The 19,111-nt window shown below is 42.4% G+C and overlaps 1 protein-coding gene across 2 annotated transcripts in view; it reads left to right on the forward strand.

The window, feature by feature from the left end:
• The first annotated feature begins 6,682 nt into the window (after positions 1-6,682).
• Positions 6,683-19,111, forward strand: part of nup160 (nucleoporin 160) — a 49,966-nt gene continuing 37,537 nt past the window's right edge. For both annotated transcript variants that reach the window (XM_075470839.1, XM_075470840.1), the window contains exons 1-5: positions 6,683-6,893; positions 15,530-15,638; positions 15,962-16,172; positions 16,253-16,475; positions 18,009-18,199. In XM_075470839.1, coding sequence (XP_075326954.1) covers positions 6,761-6,893; positions 15,530-15,638; positions 15,962-16,172; positions 16,253-16,475; positions 18,009-18,199 — 867 coding nt within the window. In that variant the 5' untranslated portion in view covers positions 6,683-6,760. The remainder of the gene's footprint in view (positions 6,894-15,529; positions 15,639-15,961; positions 16,173-16,252; positions 16,476-18,008; positions 18,200-19,111) is intronic.

Genomic DNA, 19,111 nt, shown 5'->3' on the forward strand with positions numbered 1-19,111 from the left:
GAGAAATGTCAAATTAATATAAGATGAAAATCGTTCTGACTTTGATTGGTGGAAAGATCAGCATGCATTCTCATTTGTTTTTCTGAAAATAAAGTCCACATAATCCCTTTATCATCACGTTATATTTTAAAACTGAGCGGAAAAACGCCACCCGACTTTTTTTACTTTTTTTACGCCACCCGCCATTGGAAACATGTTTATCATATTACACAGCGACGCGAAAGTCAGCTAGGAAATGGAAGCAAGATGAAGAAATCTACTAAACAAACTAAACTCAGCTTTGGAAAGCCAACTGGCCAGGGGAAAAGAAAGAGAGAAGGAGGTGAGTTCATTTCGCCAATCGCCAGTGAGAATGAGTGACAGTTCATAATGTTCATATGCGTTCAAAGCGCAGCTAGGAATAGGAGGATGCTATCGTTGTCCTCAGCATTTCAAGCAACAGTCACAAAGCCCCTTGGTTAGGATTTCGTTTTCCAGTCGGCACAAACACACTGCACACAAATCTCTCTCTCAATTCGATTTTCCAAAAAAAAAGTAGCGACCTTGGAATTGTTGGGAATCGTGACACGGCTTGGGCTGTTAAGCTAACTTTTTTTTTTTTAATCAGGACTTGACAGTTTTGTGCCAACTGTGGCTAGTGGTCATTCAGCCTCACTAGCTACAGTTTTGTTCAGTGCTATATGGCTTCCTACATGTAAATAAAGCAGACTAATAGAAACTGGGTCAGAAACTTATATTTTTCATTTTACTTAAAACAATTGATGATGCACACGGGGCAAAATAACAGAAGGAAATACCCCGTGTACTCTCTCATATGACACAATCTTGAGGTTAGTTGTGCTGCTCATGGTGCATTATGAAGCCAAGTTTTACCAGCATTTAGCCAGTTGTCAGGCCCAGCATGATACCTCTGTCTTCTCTGTGTTGAGTGAATGGATTGAATTGAGAATATACATCTAAAATACAGCCAACATCTTGTGGTCTGTTTGGCACATTCTACGATGTTAATTTAGTGGGTGGATTCAACCAGTTACTTAGGTAAAATGATTGCATTCTTCCTAATGAACCATTTGGATTTTATTGCCAATGGTGTCTAAAATTTTGCACATCGGTTAGACCAATAACCCAACTCATTCATTTGACCTTTTAGTGGGTCATGCACATGCATGGTGATGATGGTGACAATAGTAATAATAATAATAATGTAATATTAATAATAACAATAATATTAATGGTGATGCTGATGATGATATTTTAAAACAGATGACACAGGAGAGGATGAGAATGAGAGAGTTGGAAGAGAGAGAGTCAGTAGAGGAAGAAAGGGGAAGAACTGAGTCTCACTCACTCACTCAAATACTCTACTTTTGTGATCACATTGTTATAATAAACTTGTTCACCTACATATTCACCTCCTTGATGGGCTTGTGATTTACCTCTGTTTATTCACATTTCCAAACTGTATTTTAAAAAGTCACCATATTAGGATGTTTTTTTTGTCAAATAAGATTTATCGCAATATTTGACCTCGGTATTTGAAAAATCCTGGTTACGGCCCTGCACTGTACTTCGATGTATTGAGAAGAATGTGACCCTATACTGTTACACCCATGAGTATGTTGTATGTTTGTTTGTTTTTTTCCTTTATTTCTTTCTGTACAAAATCCAAAATAAAAAGTTTAAAAAAAAAATAAAAATTTCAATCTGCTTTAAGAATTCTAGACTTCAGATTTTAGAGCTTCAGATTTCAGAGTTTCAGATTTCAGAGTTTCAGATTTCAGAACTTCAGATTTTAGAGCTTCAGATTTTAGAGCTTCAGATTTTAGAGCTTCAGATTTTAGAGCTTCAGATTTTAGAGCTACAGATTTTAGAGCTACAGATTTTAGAGCTTCAGATTTCAGAGCTTCAGATTTCAGATTTTCAGATTTTAGAGCTTCAGATTTTAGAGCTTCAGATTTCAGAGCTTCAGATTTCAGAACTTCAGATTTTAGAGCTTCAGATTTCAGAACTTCAGATTTTAGAGCTACAGATTTCAGAACTTCAGATTTTAGAGCTACAGATTTTAGAGCTACAGATTTCAGAACTTCAGATTTTAGAGCTACAGATTTTAGAGCTACAGATTTTAGAGCTTCAGATTTCAGAACTTCAGATTTTAGAGCTTCAGATTTCAGAGCTTCAGATTTCAGAACTTCAGATTTTAGAGCTTCAGATTTCAGAGCTTCAGATTTCAGAACTTCAGATTTTAGAGCTTCAGATTTTAGAGCTTCAGATTTCAGAACTTCAGATTTTAGAGCTTCAGATTTCAGAACTTCAGATTTTAGAGCTACAGATTTTAGAGCTACAGATTTCAGAACTTCAGATTTTAGAGCTACAGATTTTAGAGCTACAGATTTTAGAGCTTCAGATTTCAGAACTTCAGATTTTAGAGCTTCAGATTTCAGAGCTTCAGATTTCAGAACTTCAGATTTTAGAGCTTCAGATTTCAGAGCTTCAGATTTCAGAACTTCAGATTTTAGAGCTTCAGATTTTAGAGCTTCAGATTTCAGAACTTCAGATTTTAGAGCTTCAGATTTCAGAACTTCAGATTTTAGAGCTACAGATTTCAGAACTTCAGATTTTAGAGCTACAGATTTTAGAGCTACAGATTTCAGAACTTCAGATTTTAGAGCTACAGATTTTAGAGCTACAGATTTCAGAACTTCAGATTTTAGAGCTACAGATTTCAGAACTTCAGATTTTAGAGCTACAGATTTTAGAGCTACAGATTTCAGAACTTCAGATTTTAGAGCTACAGATTTTAGAGCTTCAGATTTTAGAGCTACAGATTTTAGAGCTACAGATTTTAGAGCTTCAGATTACACATGCATGGTGATGATGGTGACAGTAATAATAATAATAATGTAATATTATTCTGGGGCTGAGGTTGCCGAGGTGGTCAAAAAACTCCTCGGTGGCCCCGGGGGTGGATGAGGTCCGTCCTGAGTTCCTCAAGGCTCTGGATGTTGTGGGGCTGTCTTGGTTGACACGCCTCTGCAGCATCGCGTGGACATCGGGGGCAGTGCCTCTGGACTGGCAGATCGGGGTGGTGGTCCCCCTCTTTAAAAAGGGGGACCGGAGGGTGTGTTCCAACTATAGGGGGATCACACTCCTCAGCCTCCCTGGTAAGGTCTTTTCGGGGGTACTGGAGAGGAGGATCCGCCGGATAGTCGAATCTCGGATTCAGGAGGTGCAGTGTGGTTTTCGTCCTGGCCGTGGAACAGTGGACCAGCTCTATACCCTCCGCAGGATCCTGGAGGGAGCATGGGTGTTCGCCCAACCGGTCTACATGTGTTTTGTGGACTTGGAGAAGGCGTTCGACCGTGTCCCTCGGGGACTCTTGTGGGGGGTGCTCCGGGAGTATGGAGTGCTGGACTCCTTGATATGGGCTGTTCGGTCTCTGTATGACCGGTGTCAGAGTTTGGTCCGCATTGCCGGCAGTAAGTCGGACATGTTTCCTGTGAGGGTTGGACTCCGTCAGGGCTGCCCTTTGTCACCGATTCTGTTCATAATTTTTATGGACAGAGTTTCTAGGCGCAGCCAGGGCGTTGAGGGGGTCCGGTTTGGCGACCTCAGAATCGGGTCTCTGCTTTTTGCGGATGATTTGGTTCTGTTGGCGTCCTCAGGCCGTGACCTTCAGCTCTCACTGGAGCGGTTCGCAGCCGAGTGTGAAGCGGCTGGGATGAGAATCAGCACCTCCAAATCTGAGACCATGGTCCTCGGCCGGAAAAGGGTGGAATGCTCTCTTCGGGTCGGGAATGAGATCCTTCCCCAAGTGGAGGAGTTCAAGTATCTCGGGGTCTTGTTCACGAGTAAGGGACGAATGGAGCAGGAGATTGACAGGCGGATTGGTGCGGCGTCTGCAGTGATGCGGGCTCTGCACCGGCCCGTCGTGGTGAAAAAGGAGCTGAGCCAGAAGGCAAAGCTCTCGATTTACCGGTCAGTCTATGTTCCTACCCTCACCTATGGGCACGAGCTGTGGGTAGTGACCGAAAGAACGAGATCGCGAATACAAGCGGCCGAAATGAGTTTCCTCCGCAGGGTGTCTGGGCTCTCCCTTAGAGATAGGGTGAGAAGCTCGGTCATCCGGGAGGGGCTCGGAGTAGAACCGCTGCTCCTCCGCATCGAGAGGAGTCAGATGAGGTGGCTCGGGCATCTGGTGAGAATGCTGGACGCCTCCCCGGTGAGGTGTTCCGGGCCCGTCCCACTGGGAGGAGGCCCCGGGGAAGACCCAGGACACGTTGGAGAGACTATGTCTCTCGGCTAGCCTGGGAACGCCTCGGGGTCCCCCCAGAAGAGCTGGAGGAAGTGGCCGGGGACAGGGACGTCTGGGTCTCTTTGCTCAAGCTGCTGCCCCCGCGACCCGATCCCCGGACCAGCGGAAGATAATGGATGGATGGATGGATGGATATTAATAATAACAATAATATTAATGGTGATGCTGATGATGATATTTTAAAACAGATGACACAGGAGAGGATGAGAATGAGGGAGTTGAAGAGAGAGAGTCAGTAGAGGAAGAAAGGGGAAGAACTGAGTCTCACTCACTCACTCAAATACTCTACTTTTGTGATCACATTGTTATAATAAACTTGTTCACCTACATATTCACCTCCTTGATGGGCTTGTGATTTACCTCTGTTTATTCACATTTACAAACTGTATTTTAAAAAGTCAACATATTAGGATGTTTTTTTTGTCAAAAAAGATTTATCGCAATATTTGACCTCAGTATTTGAAAAATCCTGGTTACGGCCCTGCCCACGAACGTGACAGAATCCCAGAAACCTGTGGTTCAGCTGGCCTTACTCTGAGTCCTGCTGAGTACAGATACAGTCGAGCACTTTGAACTGTTTTGGGTTCAGGTAAATTCAGATAAATTGGACCTGACAGGAGGTTGGACTTCCAACAGCTGTTGGAATGTTTCATTTCATGTGAGACGTTTAAAGTTCCCCAGCAGCAACAGTTCCTTTATCAGTGTTGTTGTTTTGGCAAGGCAAGTTTATTTGTAGAGCACAATTCATACACATGGCAATTCAAAGTGCTTTACAGCTACATAAAATCATTAAAAAAATAAAAATAAATAAAAATAATGAATAAAAAAACATTAAAAATAATCATTAATTAATTAATTTCAAAGTGAAGAGTGCAGATAAAATACTTTCAGGTGTCATATGCACAGCTAAACAGAACTGCTTTCAGCCTGGATTTAAACATTGTCAGAGTTGAGGCCTGTTTTGTTTTACAGAGTTCACGTCCCACGCAGCACAGCGTGCACGTTTTACTGGAAACGTGCACGTTGTGCTGGAAACGCTGTGTACAGTACTGAAGGAATGTGACCCGATGGAAGCCAGAAACACAGCAGCACACACACAGGAGGTTTTCAGTTGTTGTGAAACGAGCGTCTCAGAGGAACAGCATCACATCCTGATTTCCTGGAACCAGAGAATACGTTATCTGTCCGACACTCAGGGGCAACAGAGCCTCGTTGTTCGGGGCATTTTCTTCCTCTTTTGGGGGTAAACTGTCAGCGTCAAACACGACTGTTCCTGTATCTTTGTGAGGACCAAACAAACGTTCCTCCAAAGGTCTGAAACTGAGTCCTTTTAAGGCACCCATTATAATCAATTTCATAATAATCTAAGTCTGATTCATGATAGAAGCATTCATTTAAAGGGACAGTACGCCTCTTCTGACATGAAGCTGTGTAACATCCCATATCAGCAGCATCATTTCTGAACATCTTCTTACCCCCTGCTGCGTCCTGTGAGCAGAGTTCCAGCCTCGTTTTGGTGCTGATGAAGGTAGTCCGGCTAGTTGGCTGGGGTTTAAAAAATAAAGCGTTTTGCTTCTCAAAACAATATGCGTTCAACAGAGTAATACATTTGCATCACAAAATGGTTCTCCAGGAAAAAGTCAGACCTCACAATCTCTTGGCCCTATTTTCTCTCCCTTCGTATCACTGCCTGCTGCCGCCTGCCGACAGCCGCGCCTGTTACGCTGTTTGCTGCTCGGTCTGCACTTCAGTCTACACAGCAGGGTTATGGTTAACATAAAATACTGTGTAACGTAAAATACTGTGTGACGTAAAATACTGTGTGACGTAAAATACTGTGTAACGTAAAATACTGTGTAACGTAAAATACTGTGTAACGTAAAATACTGTGTAACGTAAAATACTGTGTAACATAAAATACTGTGTAACGTAAAATACTGTGTAACATAAAATACTGTGTAACGTAAAATACTGTGTGACGTAAAATACTGTGTAACGTAAAATACTGTGTAACGTAAAATACTGTGAGACTGCTAACTGATCTGTTAATCTTTCTCTGTATGTGTACTTCATATGTGTGTGTTATTTGAGTATAGTGTTTTAATGTCTGTGCCAGTTTATCTAATCTTATGCTAATTCTACCTAAACAAATAAAAAAATATTAAAAAATATATATAAAATATAAAATAAATGCAATAACGCATGAAAAACTTTGAGGGTTTGTGTGAGTTTATAAGCATTGTGTTCAGGAGATTGTTATGAAATCATTTTTCCTTATCTGGCAGCATCTGGTTTTGGTTTTGATGTGTTTGATACTCCTGACCGGCAGGTGGCGGTAAAGCGCCTTAACGCTGTTTGCTAACCAACGATAAACAGAAGAAGAAGAGAAGAGGCTGAAGAAGAAGAGAAGAAGAGAAGAGGAGAAGAGGAGAAGAAGGGCAGGTGTCGATGTTTGAAAGTGCAGCGCGCGCATTCCGGCACGAGGACAAGATGGCGGCGGCCTTGGAGCGCAGCTACATCGAGATCTGCGGGTTCGAGCGGGAAGCAGCGCCGCGGTTCCGAGAGGTGACGGTGAGCCTGGGTGAGTGGTGCCGACTCAGAAGTTAGCCCGGGGCTGCTGCTAGCTGCTGCTAGCACGCTGCTAGCTGCTAACGTCAACGCGCGTGCCCGTGATTATGGCCAAAAGATGCGGCGGTGGGGTAAAAAGTGTCTCGTGGGACCTCCGGTGCTCCACCACCTGTCAGGTGCAGGGTCCCCGGGGACAGACGGACCAGACTCCGGGGGGAAACCCTCTAATTTAGCCGGCTCTGTGGGTTAGCTTCATGTTGTGGTTTAACTGACCAACAGCCGGTTAGCTGCGGGTCCTGGTCCCACATCGGGCCCCAGCTAGGGTTACCAACTCCCTGAAAAATAAACAAGGGACACCTCATTAGAAGGGCCGGTGTTATGCCGAGAATTGCTTCCCCTGTCGCGGGAACGCGCATCGCTCTAACGCTAACGTGTATGATACATTGTATGTTCCCTAACTGTGACTTAATGTTTTGTTGTTGTTGTTTTTTCCTGCAAGCATTTTATCACTATGCACCTGCAAGGCCATTATATTAATGCATGATATAAACTATCGATGAAGAATAACACCACCATGATTCTTGGTTTGGGTCCCCCTCTTCAGATACTCTAAATAAACCTACTATTGTTCAAGTCTCACTAGAATCCTGCAGATTTTAACACCAAATTAGATAATACAGACAAAAAAAATCAAGCCAGTAGCGCAGAGGGCATATGTCATCATGTGAAAAATGTGATAACACCTTTAACTGTCTAATTATGTGATATGGGAGGGGATGCATATTTTGGCAAGGCAAATTCTGAGCCTGCCAAAATATGCACCCCCTGCTAACTCAGAGAAGTAGAGAGTTAAGAATTATATAACATTTTGTACATAATCAGACACGTCCTCCGAGCTGTTGGTGTGAGTTTCATATCATCTGGAGAATATTTGGGGAAAATAGATGGGGGGGTGCAAATATCGGTAGGCTCAGAATTTGCCTTGCCAAAATATGCATCCCCTCCCATATCATGATATATTAGATCAGATGTGTTAGGTCAGATGTGTTAGGTCAGATGTGTTAGGTCAGATGTGTTAGGTCAGATGTGTTAGGTCAGATGTGTTAGATCAGATGTGTTAGGTCAGATGTGTTAGGTCAGATGTGTTAGGTCAGATGTGTTAGGTCAGATGTGTTAGATCAGATGTGTTAGGTCAGATGTGTTAGATGTGTTAGATCAGATGTGTTAGGTCAGATGTGTTAGGTCAGATGTGTTAGGTCAGATGTGTTAGGTCAGATGTGTTAGATGTGTTAGATCAGATGTGTTAGGTCAGATGTGTTAGATCAGATGTGTTAGGTCAGATGTGTTAGATCAGATGTGTTAGGTCAGATGTGTTAGATGTGTTAGATCAGATGTGTTAGGTCAGATGTGTTAGGTCAGATGTGTTAGGTCAGATGTGTTAGGTCAGATGTGTTAGGTCAGATGTGTTAGATGTGTTAGGTCAGATGTGTTAGGTCAGATGTGTTAGGTCAGATGTGTTAGATGTGTTAGGTCAGATGTGTTAGATCAGATGTGTTAGATCAGATGTGTTAGATGTGTTAGGTCAGATGTGTTAGGTCAGATGTGTTAGGTCAGATGTGTTAGATCAGATGTGTTAGATCAGATGTGTTAGGTCAGATGTGTTAGGTCAGATGTGTTAGGTCAGATGTGTTAGATCAGATGTGTTAGGTCAGATGTGTTAGATGTGTTAGATCAGATGTGTTAGGTCAGATGTGTTAGGTCAGATGTGTTAGGTCAGATGTGTTAGGTCAGATGTGTTAGGTCAGATGTGTTAGGTCAGATGTGTTAGGTCAGATGTGTTAGATCAGATGTGTTAGGTCAGATGTGTTAGGTCAGATGTGTTAGGTCAGATGTGTTAGATCAGATGTGTTAGATCAGATGTGTTAGATGTGTTAGATCAGATGTGTTAGGTCAGATGTGTTAGGTCAGATGTGTTAGGTCAGATGTGTTAGGTCAGATGTGTTAGGTCAGATGTGTTAGGTCAGATGTGTTAGATGTGTTAGATCAGATGTGTTAGGTCAGATGTGTTAGGTCAGATGTGTTAGGTCAGATGTGTTAGGTCAGATGTGTTAGGTCAGATGTGTTAGGTCAGATGTGTTAGGTCAGATGTGTCAGATGTGTTAGATGTGTTAGATCAGATGTGTTAGGTCAGATGTGTTAGATGTGTTAGATCAGATGTGTTAGGTCAGATGTGTTAGATCAGATGTGTTAGATCAGATGTGTTAGGTTAGATGTGTTAGGTCAGATGTGTTAGATCAGATGTGTTAGGTCAGATGTGTTAGATCAGATGTGTTAGATCAGATGTGTTAGGTCAGATGTGTTAGATCAGATGTGTTAGATCAGATGTGTTAGATCAGATGTGTTAGGTCAGATGTGTTAGGTCAGATGTGTTAGATCAGATGTGTTAGATCAGATGTGTTAGATCAGATGTGTTAGATCAGATGTGTTAGGTCAGATGTGTTAGATCAGATGTGTTAGATCAGATGTGTTAGGTCAGATGTGTTAGATCAGATGTGTTAGATCAGATGTGTTAGGTTAGATGTGTTAGGTCAGATGTGTTAGGTCAGATGTGTTAGATCAGATGTGTTAGATCAGATGTGTTAGGTCAGATGTGTTAGGTCAGATGTGTTAGATCAGATGTGTTAGGTCAGATGTGTTAGATGTGTTAGATCAGATGTGTTAGGTCAGATGTGTTAGGTCAGATGTGTTAGATCAGATGTGTTAGGTCAGATGTGTTAGATCAGATGTGTTAGATCAGATGTGTTAGATGTGTTAGATCAGATGTGTTAGGTCAGATGTGTTAGGTCAGATGTGTTAGGTCAGATGTGTTAGATCAGATGTGTTAGGTCAGATGTGTTAGGTCAGATGTGTTAGGTCAGATGTGTTAGGTCAGATGTGTTAGATCAGATGTGTTAGGTCAGATGTGTTAGGTCAGATGTGTTAGGTCAGATGTGTTAGATCAGATGTGTTAGGTCAGATGTGTTAGATCAGATGTGTTAGGTCAGATGTGTTAGGTCAGATGTGTTAGGTCAGATGTGTTAGATCAGATGTGTTAGATCAGATGTGTTAGGTCAGATGTGTTAGATCAGATGTGTTAGGTCAGATGTGTTAGATGTGTTAGATCAGATGTGTTAGGTCAGATGTGTTAGGTCAGATGTGTTAGGTCAGATGTGTTAGGTCAGATGTGTTAGGTCAGATGTGTTAGGTCAGATGTGTTAGGTCAGATGTGTTAGATCAGATGTGTTAGGTCAGATGTGTTAGGTCAGATGTGTTAGGTCAGATGTGTTAGATCAGATGTGTTAGATCAGATGTGTTAGATGTGTTAGATCAGATGTGTTAGGTCAGATGTGTTAGGTCAGATGTGTTAGGTCAGATGTGTTAGGTCAGATGTGTTAGGTCAGATGTGTTAGGTCAGATGTGTTAGATGTGTTAGATCAGATGTGTTAGGTCAGATGTGTTAGGTCAGATGTGTTAGGTCAGATGTGTTAGGTCAGATGTGTTAGGTCAGATGTGTTAGGTCAGATGTGTTAGGTCAGATGTGTCAGATGTGTTAGATGTGTTAGATCAGATGTGTTAGGTCAGATGTGTTAGATGTGTTAGATCAGATGTGTTAGGTCAGATGTGTTAGATCAGATGTGTTAGATCAGATGTGTTAGGTTAGATGTGTTAGGTCAGATGTGTTAGATCAGATGTGTTAGGTCAGATGTGTTAGATCAGATGTGTTAGATCAGATGTGTTAGGTCAGATGTGTTAGATCAGATGTGTTAGATCAGATGTGTTAGATCAGATGTGTTAGGTCAGATGTGTTAGGTCAGATGTGTTAGATCAGATGTGTTAGATCAGATGTGTTAGATCAGATGTGTTAGATCAGATGTGTTAGGTCAGATGTGTTAGATCAGATGTGTTAGATCAGATGTGTTAGGTCAGATGTGTTAGATCAGATGTGTTAGATCAGATGTGTTAGGTTAGATGTGTTAGGTCAGATGTGTTAGGTCAGATGTGTTAGATCAGATGTGTTAGATCAGATGTGTTAGGTCAGATGTGTTAGGTCAGATGTGTTAGATCAGATGTGTTAGGTCAGATGTGTTAGATGTGTTAGATCAGATGTGTTAGGTCAGATGTGTTAGGTCAGATGTGTTAGATCAGATGTGTTAGGTCAGATGTGTTAGATCAGATGTGTTAGATCAGATGTGTTAGATGTGTTAGATCAGATGTGTTAGGTCAGATGTGTTAGGTCAGATGTGTTAGGTCAGATGTGTTAGATCAGATGTGTTAGGTCAGATGTGTTAGGTCAGATGTGTTAGGTCAGATGTGTTAGGTCAGATGTGTTAGATCAGATGTGTTAGGTCAGATGTGTTAGGTCAGATGTGTTAGGTCAGATGTGTTAGATCAGATGTGTTAGGTCAGATGTGTTAGATCAGATGTGTTAGGTCAGATGTGTTAGGTCAGATGTGTTAGGTCAGATGTGTTAGATCAGATGTGTTAGATCAGATGTGTTAGGTCAGATGTGTTAGGTCAGATGTGTTAGGTCAGATGTGTTAGATCAGATGTGTTAGGTCAGATGTGTTAGGTCAGATGTGTTAGGTCAGATGTGTTAGATCAGATGTGTTAGGTCAGATGTGTTAGGTCAGATGTGTTAGGTCAGATGTGTTAGATCAGATGTGTTAGATCAGATGTGTTAGATGTGTTAGATCAGATGTGTTAGGTCAGATGTGTTAGGTCAGATGTGTTAGATCAGATGTGTTAGGTCAGATGTGTTAGGTCAGATGTGTTAGGTCAGATGTGTTAGGTCAGATGTGTTAGATCAGATGTGTTAGGTCAGATGTGTTAGGTCAGATGTGTTAGGTCAGATGTGTTAGATCAGATGTGTTAGGTCAGATGTGTTAGGTCAGATGTGTTAGGTCAGATGTGTTAGGTCAGATGTGTTAGGTCAGATGTGTTAGGTCAGATGTGTTAGGTCAGATGTGTTAGATGTGTTAGATCAGATGTGTTAGATCAGATGTGTTAGGTCAGATGTGTTAGATCAGATGTGTTAGGTCAGATGTGTTAGGTCAGATGTGTTAGGTCAGATGTGTTAGGTCAGATGTGTTAGATCAGATGTGTTAGGTCAGATGTGTTAGGTCAGATGTGTTAGATCAGATGTGTTAGATCAGATGTGTTAGATCAGATGTGTTAGATCAGATGTGTTAGGTCAGATGTGTTAGATCAGATGTGTTAGATCAGATGTGTTAGATCAGATGTGTTAGGTCAGATGTGTTAGGTCAGATGTGTTAGGTCAGATGTGTTAGATCAGATGTGTTAGGTCAGATGTGTTAGGTCAGATGTGTTAGGTCAGATGTGTTAGATCAGATGTGTTAGATCAGATGTGTTAGGTCAGATGTGTTAGATCAGATGTGTTAGATCAGATGTGTTAGATCAGATGTGTTAGATGTGTTAGGTCAGATGTGTTAGATCAGATGTGTTAGGTCAGATGTGTTAGATCAGATGTGTTAGGTCAGATGTGTTAGATCAGATGTGTTAGGTCAGATGTGTTAGGTCAGATGTGTTAGGTCAGATGTGTTAGGTCAGATGTGTTAGGTCAGATGTGTTAGATCAGATGTGTTAGGTCAGATGTGTTAGGTCAGATGTGTTAGGTCAGATGTGTTAGGTCAGATGTGTTAGGTCAGATGTGTTAGGTCAGATGTGTTAGGTCAGATGTGTTAGGTCAGATGTGTTAGATGTGTTAGGTCAGATGTGTTAGATCAGATGTGTTAGGTCAGATGTGTTAGATCAGATGTGTTAGGTCAGATGTGTTAGGTCAGATGTGTTAGGTCAGATGTGTTAGGTCAGATGTGTTAGGTCAGATGTGTTAGGTCAGATGTGTTAGGTCAGATGTGTTAGGTCAGATGTGTTAGGTCAGATGTGTTAGATGTGTTAGGTCAGATGTGTTAGATGTGTTAGATCAGATGTGTTAGATCAGATGTGTTAGGTCAGATGTGTTAGATGTGTTAGATCAGATGTGTTAGGTCAGATGGGTTAGATGTGTTAGGTCAGATGTGTTAGATGTGTTAGATCAGATGTGTTAGGTCAGATGTGTTAGATCAGATGTGTTAGATCAGATGTGTTAGGTCAGATGTGTTAGGTCAGATGTGTTAGATGTGTTAGATCAGATGTGTTAGATCAGATGTGTTAGGTCAGATGTGTTAGATCAGATGTGTTAGATCAGATGTGTTAGGTCAGATGTGTTAGATGTGTTAGATCAGATGTGTTAGGTCAGATGGGTTAGATGTGTTAGGTCAGATGTGTTAGATGTGTTAGATCAGATGTGTTAGGTCAGATGTGTTAGATGTGTTAGATCAGATGTGTTAGATGTGTTAGATCAGATGTGTTAGATCAGATGTGTTAGATCAGATGTGTTAGATCAGATGTGTTAGATCAGATGTGTTAGATGTGTTAGATCAGATGTGTTAGATCAGATGTGTTAGATCAGATGTGTTAGATCAGATGTGTTAGATCAGATGTGTTAGATCAGATGTGTTAGGTCAGATGTGTTAGATCAGATGTGTTAGGTCAGATGTGTTAGGTCAGATGTGTTAGATCAGATGTGTTAGGTCAGATGTGTTAGGTCAGATGTGTTAGGTCAGATGTGTTAGGTCAGATGTGTTAGGTCAGATGTGTTAGGTCAGATGTGTTAGGTCAGATGTGTTAGGTCAGATGTGTTAGGTCAGATGTGTTAGATCAGATGTGTTAGGTCAGATGTGTTAGATGTGTTAGATCAGATGTGTTAGGTCAGATGTGTTAGATGTGTTAGGTCAGATGTGTTAGATCAGATGTGTTAGATCAGATGTGTTAGGTCAGATGTGTTAGGTCAGATGTGTTAGATCAGATGTGTTAGATCAGATGTGTTAGATCAGATGTGTTAGATCAGATGTGTTAGATCAGATGTGTTAGATCAGATGTGTTAGATCAGATGTGTTAGATCAGATGTGTTAGGTCAGATGTGTTAGATCAGATGTGTTAGATCAGATGTGTTAGATCAGATGTGTTAGATCAGATGTGTTAGGTCAGATGTGTTAGATGTGTTAGATCAGATGTGTTAGATGTGTTAGGTCAGATGTGTTAGATCAGATGTGTTAGGTCAGATGTGTTAGGTCAGATGTGTTAGGTCAGATGTGTTAGATCAGATATATTAGATCAGATGTGTTAGATCAGATGTGTTAGGTCAGATGTGTTAGATCAGATGTGTTAGATCAGATGTGTTAGATGTGTTAGATCAGATGTGTTAGGTCAGATGTGTTAGATCAGATGTGTTAGATCAGATGTGTTAGATCAGATGTGTTAGATCAGATGTGTTAGATCAGATGTGTTAGATGTGTTAGATCAGATGTGTTAGATCAGATGTGTTAGATCAGATGTGTTAGGTCAGATGTGTTAGATCAGATGTGTTAGATCAGATGTGTTAGATCAGATGTGTTAGATGTGTTAGATCAGATGTGTTAGGTCAGATGTGTTAGATCAGATGTGTTAGATGTGTTAGATCAGATGTGTTAGATCAGATGTGTTAGGTCAGATGTGTTAGATGTGTTAGATCAGATGTGTCAGATGTGTTAGATCAGATGTGTTAGATCAGATGTGTTAGGTCAGATGTGTTAGGTCAGATGTGTTAGGTCAGATGTGTTAGATCAGATGTGTTAGGTCAGATGTGTTAGATGTGTTAGGTCAGATGTGTTAGGTCAGATGTGTTAGGTCAGATGTGTTAGGTCAGATGTGTTAGATGTGTTAGGTCAGATGTGTTAGGTCAGATGTGTTAGATCAGATGTGTTAGGTCAGATGTGTTAGGTCAGATGTGTTAGGTCAGATGTGTTAGATGTGTTAGGTCAGATGTGTTAGGTCAGATGTGTTAGGTCAGATGTGTTAGGTCAGATGTGTTAGGTCAGATGTGTTAGGTCAGATGTGTTAGATCAGATGTGTTAGGTCAGATGTGTTAGATGTGTTAGATCAGATGTGTTAGGTCAGATGTGTTAGGTCAGATGTGTTAGGTCAGATGTGTTAGATGTGTTAGGTCAGATGTGTTAGGTCAGATGTGTTAGATCAGATGTGTTAGGTCAGATGTGTTAGGTCAGATGTGTTAGATCAGATGTGTTAGATCAGATGTGTTAGGTCAGATGTGTTAGATCAGATGTGTTAGGTCAGATGTGTTAGGTCAGATGTGTTAGGTCAGATGTGTTAGATCAGATGTGTTAGGTCAGATGTGTTAGGTCAGATGTGTTAGATCAGATGTGTTAGGTCAGATGTGTTAGGTCAGATGTGTTAGATCAGATGTGTTAGATCAGATGTGTTAGATCAGATGTGTTAGATGTGTTAGATCAGATGTGTCAGATGTGTTAGATCAGATGTGTTAGGTCAGATGTGTTAGATCAGATGTGTTAGGTCAGATGTGTTAGATCAGATGTGTTAGATCAGATGTGTTAGATGTGTTAGATCAGATGTGTCAGATGTGTTAGATGTGTTAGATCAGATGTGTCAGATGTGTTAGGTCAGATGTGTTAGATCAGATGTGTTAGATGTGTTAGGTCAGATTACAGCGTTGGGCCCGGACTCACCTGAACTTCCTGAACTTCCTGTCTGCAGATGTGGCTCCGCCTCCAGGTGGGGTGAAGTTTCCAGATGGCGCCGGAGCGTTTCACTACGAGGAGAGCGGCAAGCTGCTGTCCGTCACCAGCAACCGCTTCATCCACTGGTGTGTGTGTGTATGTGTGTGTGTGTACGTGCACTCTCATGCTGTGTGTGTGTGTGTGTACGTGCACTCTCATGCTGTGTGTGTGTGTGTGTACGTGCACTCTCATGCTGTGTGTGTGTGTGTGTGTGTACGTGCACTCTCATGCTGTGTGTGTGTGTGTGTGTACGTGCACTCTCATGCTGTGTGTGTACGTGCACTCTCATGCTGTGTGTGTGTGTGTACGTGCACTCTCATGCTGTGTGTGTGTGTGTGTGTGTGTACGTGCACTCTCATGCTGTGTGTGTGTGTGTGTACGTGCACTCTCACGCTGTGCATGTGTGCAGGTCCACGTGCGCAGACTCGGTGCAGCTGGTGGAGGAGTCTCTGGACACCAACCTGCTGAACAACGCCGTCAGACTGCGGTTCAGCCGCTGCTCCGTGCTGCCCGGGGGGGTCAGCATCCAGGAGACCCTGAACAACGTGGTCATCCTCATCTGCACCAATCAGAGCGTCCACAGGCTGCTGCTGCCCCACCCCTCGCGCATGTACCGCAGCGTGAGTAGCCCCCCGCCTCCACGTGGAAGGCGTGTCCTTTAACCTTTGACCTTTGACCCCGATGCTGTTTCCTCTCCCAGGAGCTGGTGACCGAGCTGCACATGCAGTCCATCTTCACCGACGTGGGAAAGCTCAGTCTGCAGGACCCCAGTCGCAGCGCCGTCATCCCGGGCGCGGCGGGGCACACGGGGGGTCCCGGCGCGGCGGCGGCCTGGCTTAGCTTTCAGGGAGACGCCCACTTTGCTCTGGCTTCGCCTGCTGGAGGCATCACGGTGGTCACGCTGCCACCTGAAGACGTTCAGGGTAAGTGTCTGTTACTGTCTGTTACTGTCTGTTACTGTCTGTTACTGTCTGTTACTGTCTGTTCCAGTCTGTTACTGTCTGTTACAGTCAGTTACTGTCTGTTACTGTCTGTTACTGTCAGTTACAGTCTGTTACTGTCAGTTACTGTCTGTTACTGTCTGTTACTGTCAGTTACAGTCTGTTACAGTCTGTTACAGTCTGTTACTGTCAGTTACTGTCTGTTACAGTCAGCTACTGTCTGTTACTGTCAGTTACTGTCAGTTACAGTCTGTTACAGTCTGTTACTGTCAGTTACTGTCTGTTACAGTCAGCTACTGTCTGTTACTGTCTGTTACTGTCTGTTACTGTCTGTTACTGTCTGTTACTGTCAGTTACTGTCAGTTACTGTCAGTTACAGTCTGTTACAGTCAGTTACTGTCTGTTACAGTCAGTTACTGTCTGTTACTGTCAGTTACTGTCTGTTACTGTTACTGTCGGTTACAGTTACTGTCTGGTATTGACAGTTACTGTCTGTTATTGACAGTTACTGTCGGTTACAGTTACTGTCGGTTACTGTCTGTTACTGTCAGTTACTGACGGTTACTGTCGGTTACAGTCGGTTACTGTCGGTTACAGTTACTGTCTGTTACTGACAGTTACTGTCGGTTACAGTCGGTTACTGTCGGTTACAGTTGCTGTCTGTTACTGACGGTTACAGTTACTGTCTATTACAGTCTGTTATTGACAGTTACTGTCGGTTACTGTCTGTTACTGTTACTGTCGGTTACAGTTACTGTCTGGTATTGACAGTTACTGTCTGTTATTGACAGTTACTGTCGGTTACAGTTACTGTCTGTTACTGACGGTTACTGTCGGTTACAGTCGGTTACTGTCGGTTACAGTTACTGTCTGTTACTGTCTGTTACTGACAGTTACTGTCGGTTACAGTCGGTTACTGTCGGTTACAGTTGCTGTCTGTTACTGACGGTTACTGTCGGTTACAGTTACTGTCTGTTACTGACAGTTACTATCAGTTACATTCGGTTACTGTCGGTTACAGTTACTGTCTGTTACTGTCTGTTACTGACAGTAACAGTAACCGACAGTAACTGTAACTGTCAGTTACTGTTACAACATGTCGTTAAAACATGCTTGTAGTCTGACCAACCTATTGGGTTCATCTGGTTTTATAGATAAGTACAGCTGAGTATCATCAGCATAGCGGTGGAACTTTATGCCATGCTGTTTGATAATGTTAGCTAATGGCAGCATGTATAAAGTGAAAAGAATCTGTCCGAGCACAGAACCCTGAGGAACTCCATGACTTACTCTTGTGTGTGAGGAAGATTCTTCATTTACAAGAACAAACTGGACTATCAGACGCCTTCAGAACCAAACTGGGTTCCTGTGGGTTCCTGTGGGTTCCTGTTGGTCCCTGTGGGTCCCTGTTGGTTCCCTGTGGGTCCCTGTTGGTTCCCTGTGGGTCCCTGTGGGTTCCTGTGGGTCCCTGTGGGTTCCTGGTTCCACCCTCCTTTCCCCGGTTTGTGTTCCCAGGCGGCGTGTCGGTGGTGGAGCTGAGGAGGAGCTCCATGATGAGGAGGATCTCGGGCTGGATGCCCTCAGCCATCCGGGGGGAGCAGAGTCCGGACGACCTGGTGCTCAGCCTGGCTGTCAGGGAGCTGGAGGAGGACTCCTTCATCTTCGCCCTGTGTCAGGACCACCGGTTGCGCATGTGGTCGTTCAGAGTCAGTGTCGCACGCCGCCGCCGCCATGTTCTCCCTTAATGCTGTCAGAGTCTGTTTTCGATACTGCATACTGCATTCTACATACTGCATACTGCATACTGCATACTGCATACTACATTCTACATACTGCATACTGCATACTGCATACTATATACTGCATACTGCATACTGCATACTATATACTGCATACTACATACTGCATACTGCATACTGCATACTGCATACTGCATACTGCATACTGCATACTACATACTGCATACTACATACTGCATACTGCATACTACATACTGCATACTGCATACTACATTCTACATACTGCATACTGCATACTACATTCTACATTCTACATACTGCATACTATATACTGCATACTGCATCCTACATACTGCATACTGCATCCTACATACTGCATACTGCATCCTACATACTGCATACTGCATACTGCATACTACATTCTACATACTACATACTGCATACTACATTCTACATACTACATACTGCATACTATATACTGCATACTGCATACTGCATACTACATTCTACATACTGCATACTGCATACTGCATACTATATACTGCATACTGCATACTGCATACTATATACTGCATACTGCATACTACATACTGCATACTGCATACTACATTCTACATTCTACATTCTACATACTGCATACTATATACTGCATACTGCATCCTACATACTGCATACTGCATCCTACATACTGCATACTGCATCCTACATACTGCATACTGCATACTGCATACTACATTCTACATACTACATACTGCATACTACATTCTACATACTACATACTGCATACTATATACTGCATACTACATACTGCATACTGCATACTGCATACTACATTCTACATACTGCATACTGCATACTACATTCTACATACTACATACT

Source organism: Odontesthes bonariensis, chromosome 7 (genome assembly GCF_027942865.1).
Source record: "Odontesthes bonariensis isolate fOdoBon6 chromosome 7, fOdoBon6.hap1, whole genome shotgun sequence".
NCBI classification, from domain to species: Eukaryota; Metazoa; Chordata; class Actinopteri; order Atheriniformes; family Atherinopsidae; genus Odontesthes; species Odontesthes bonariensis.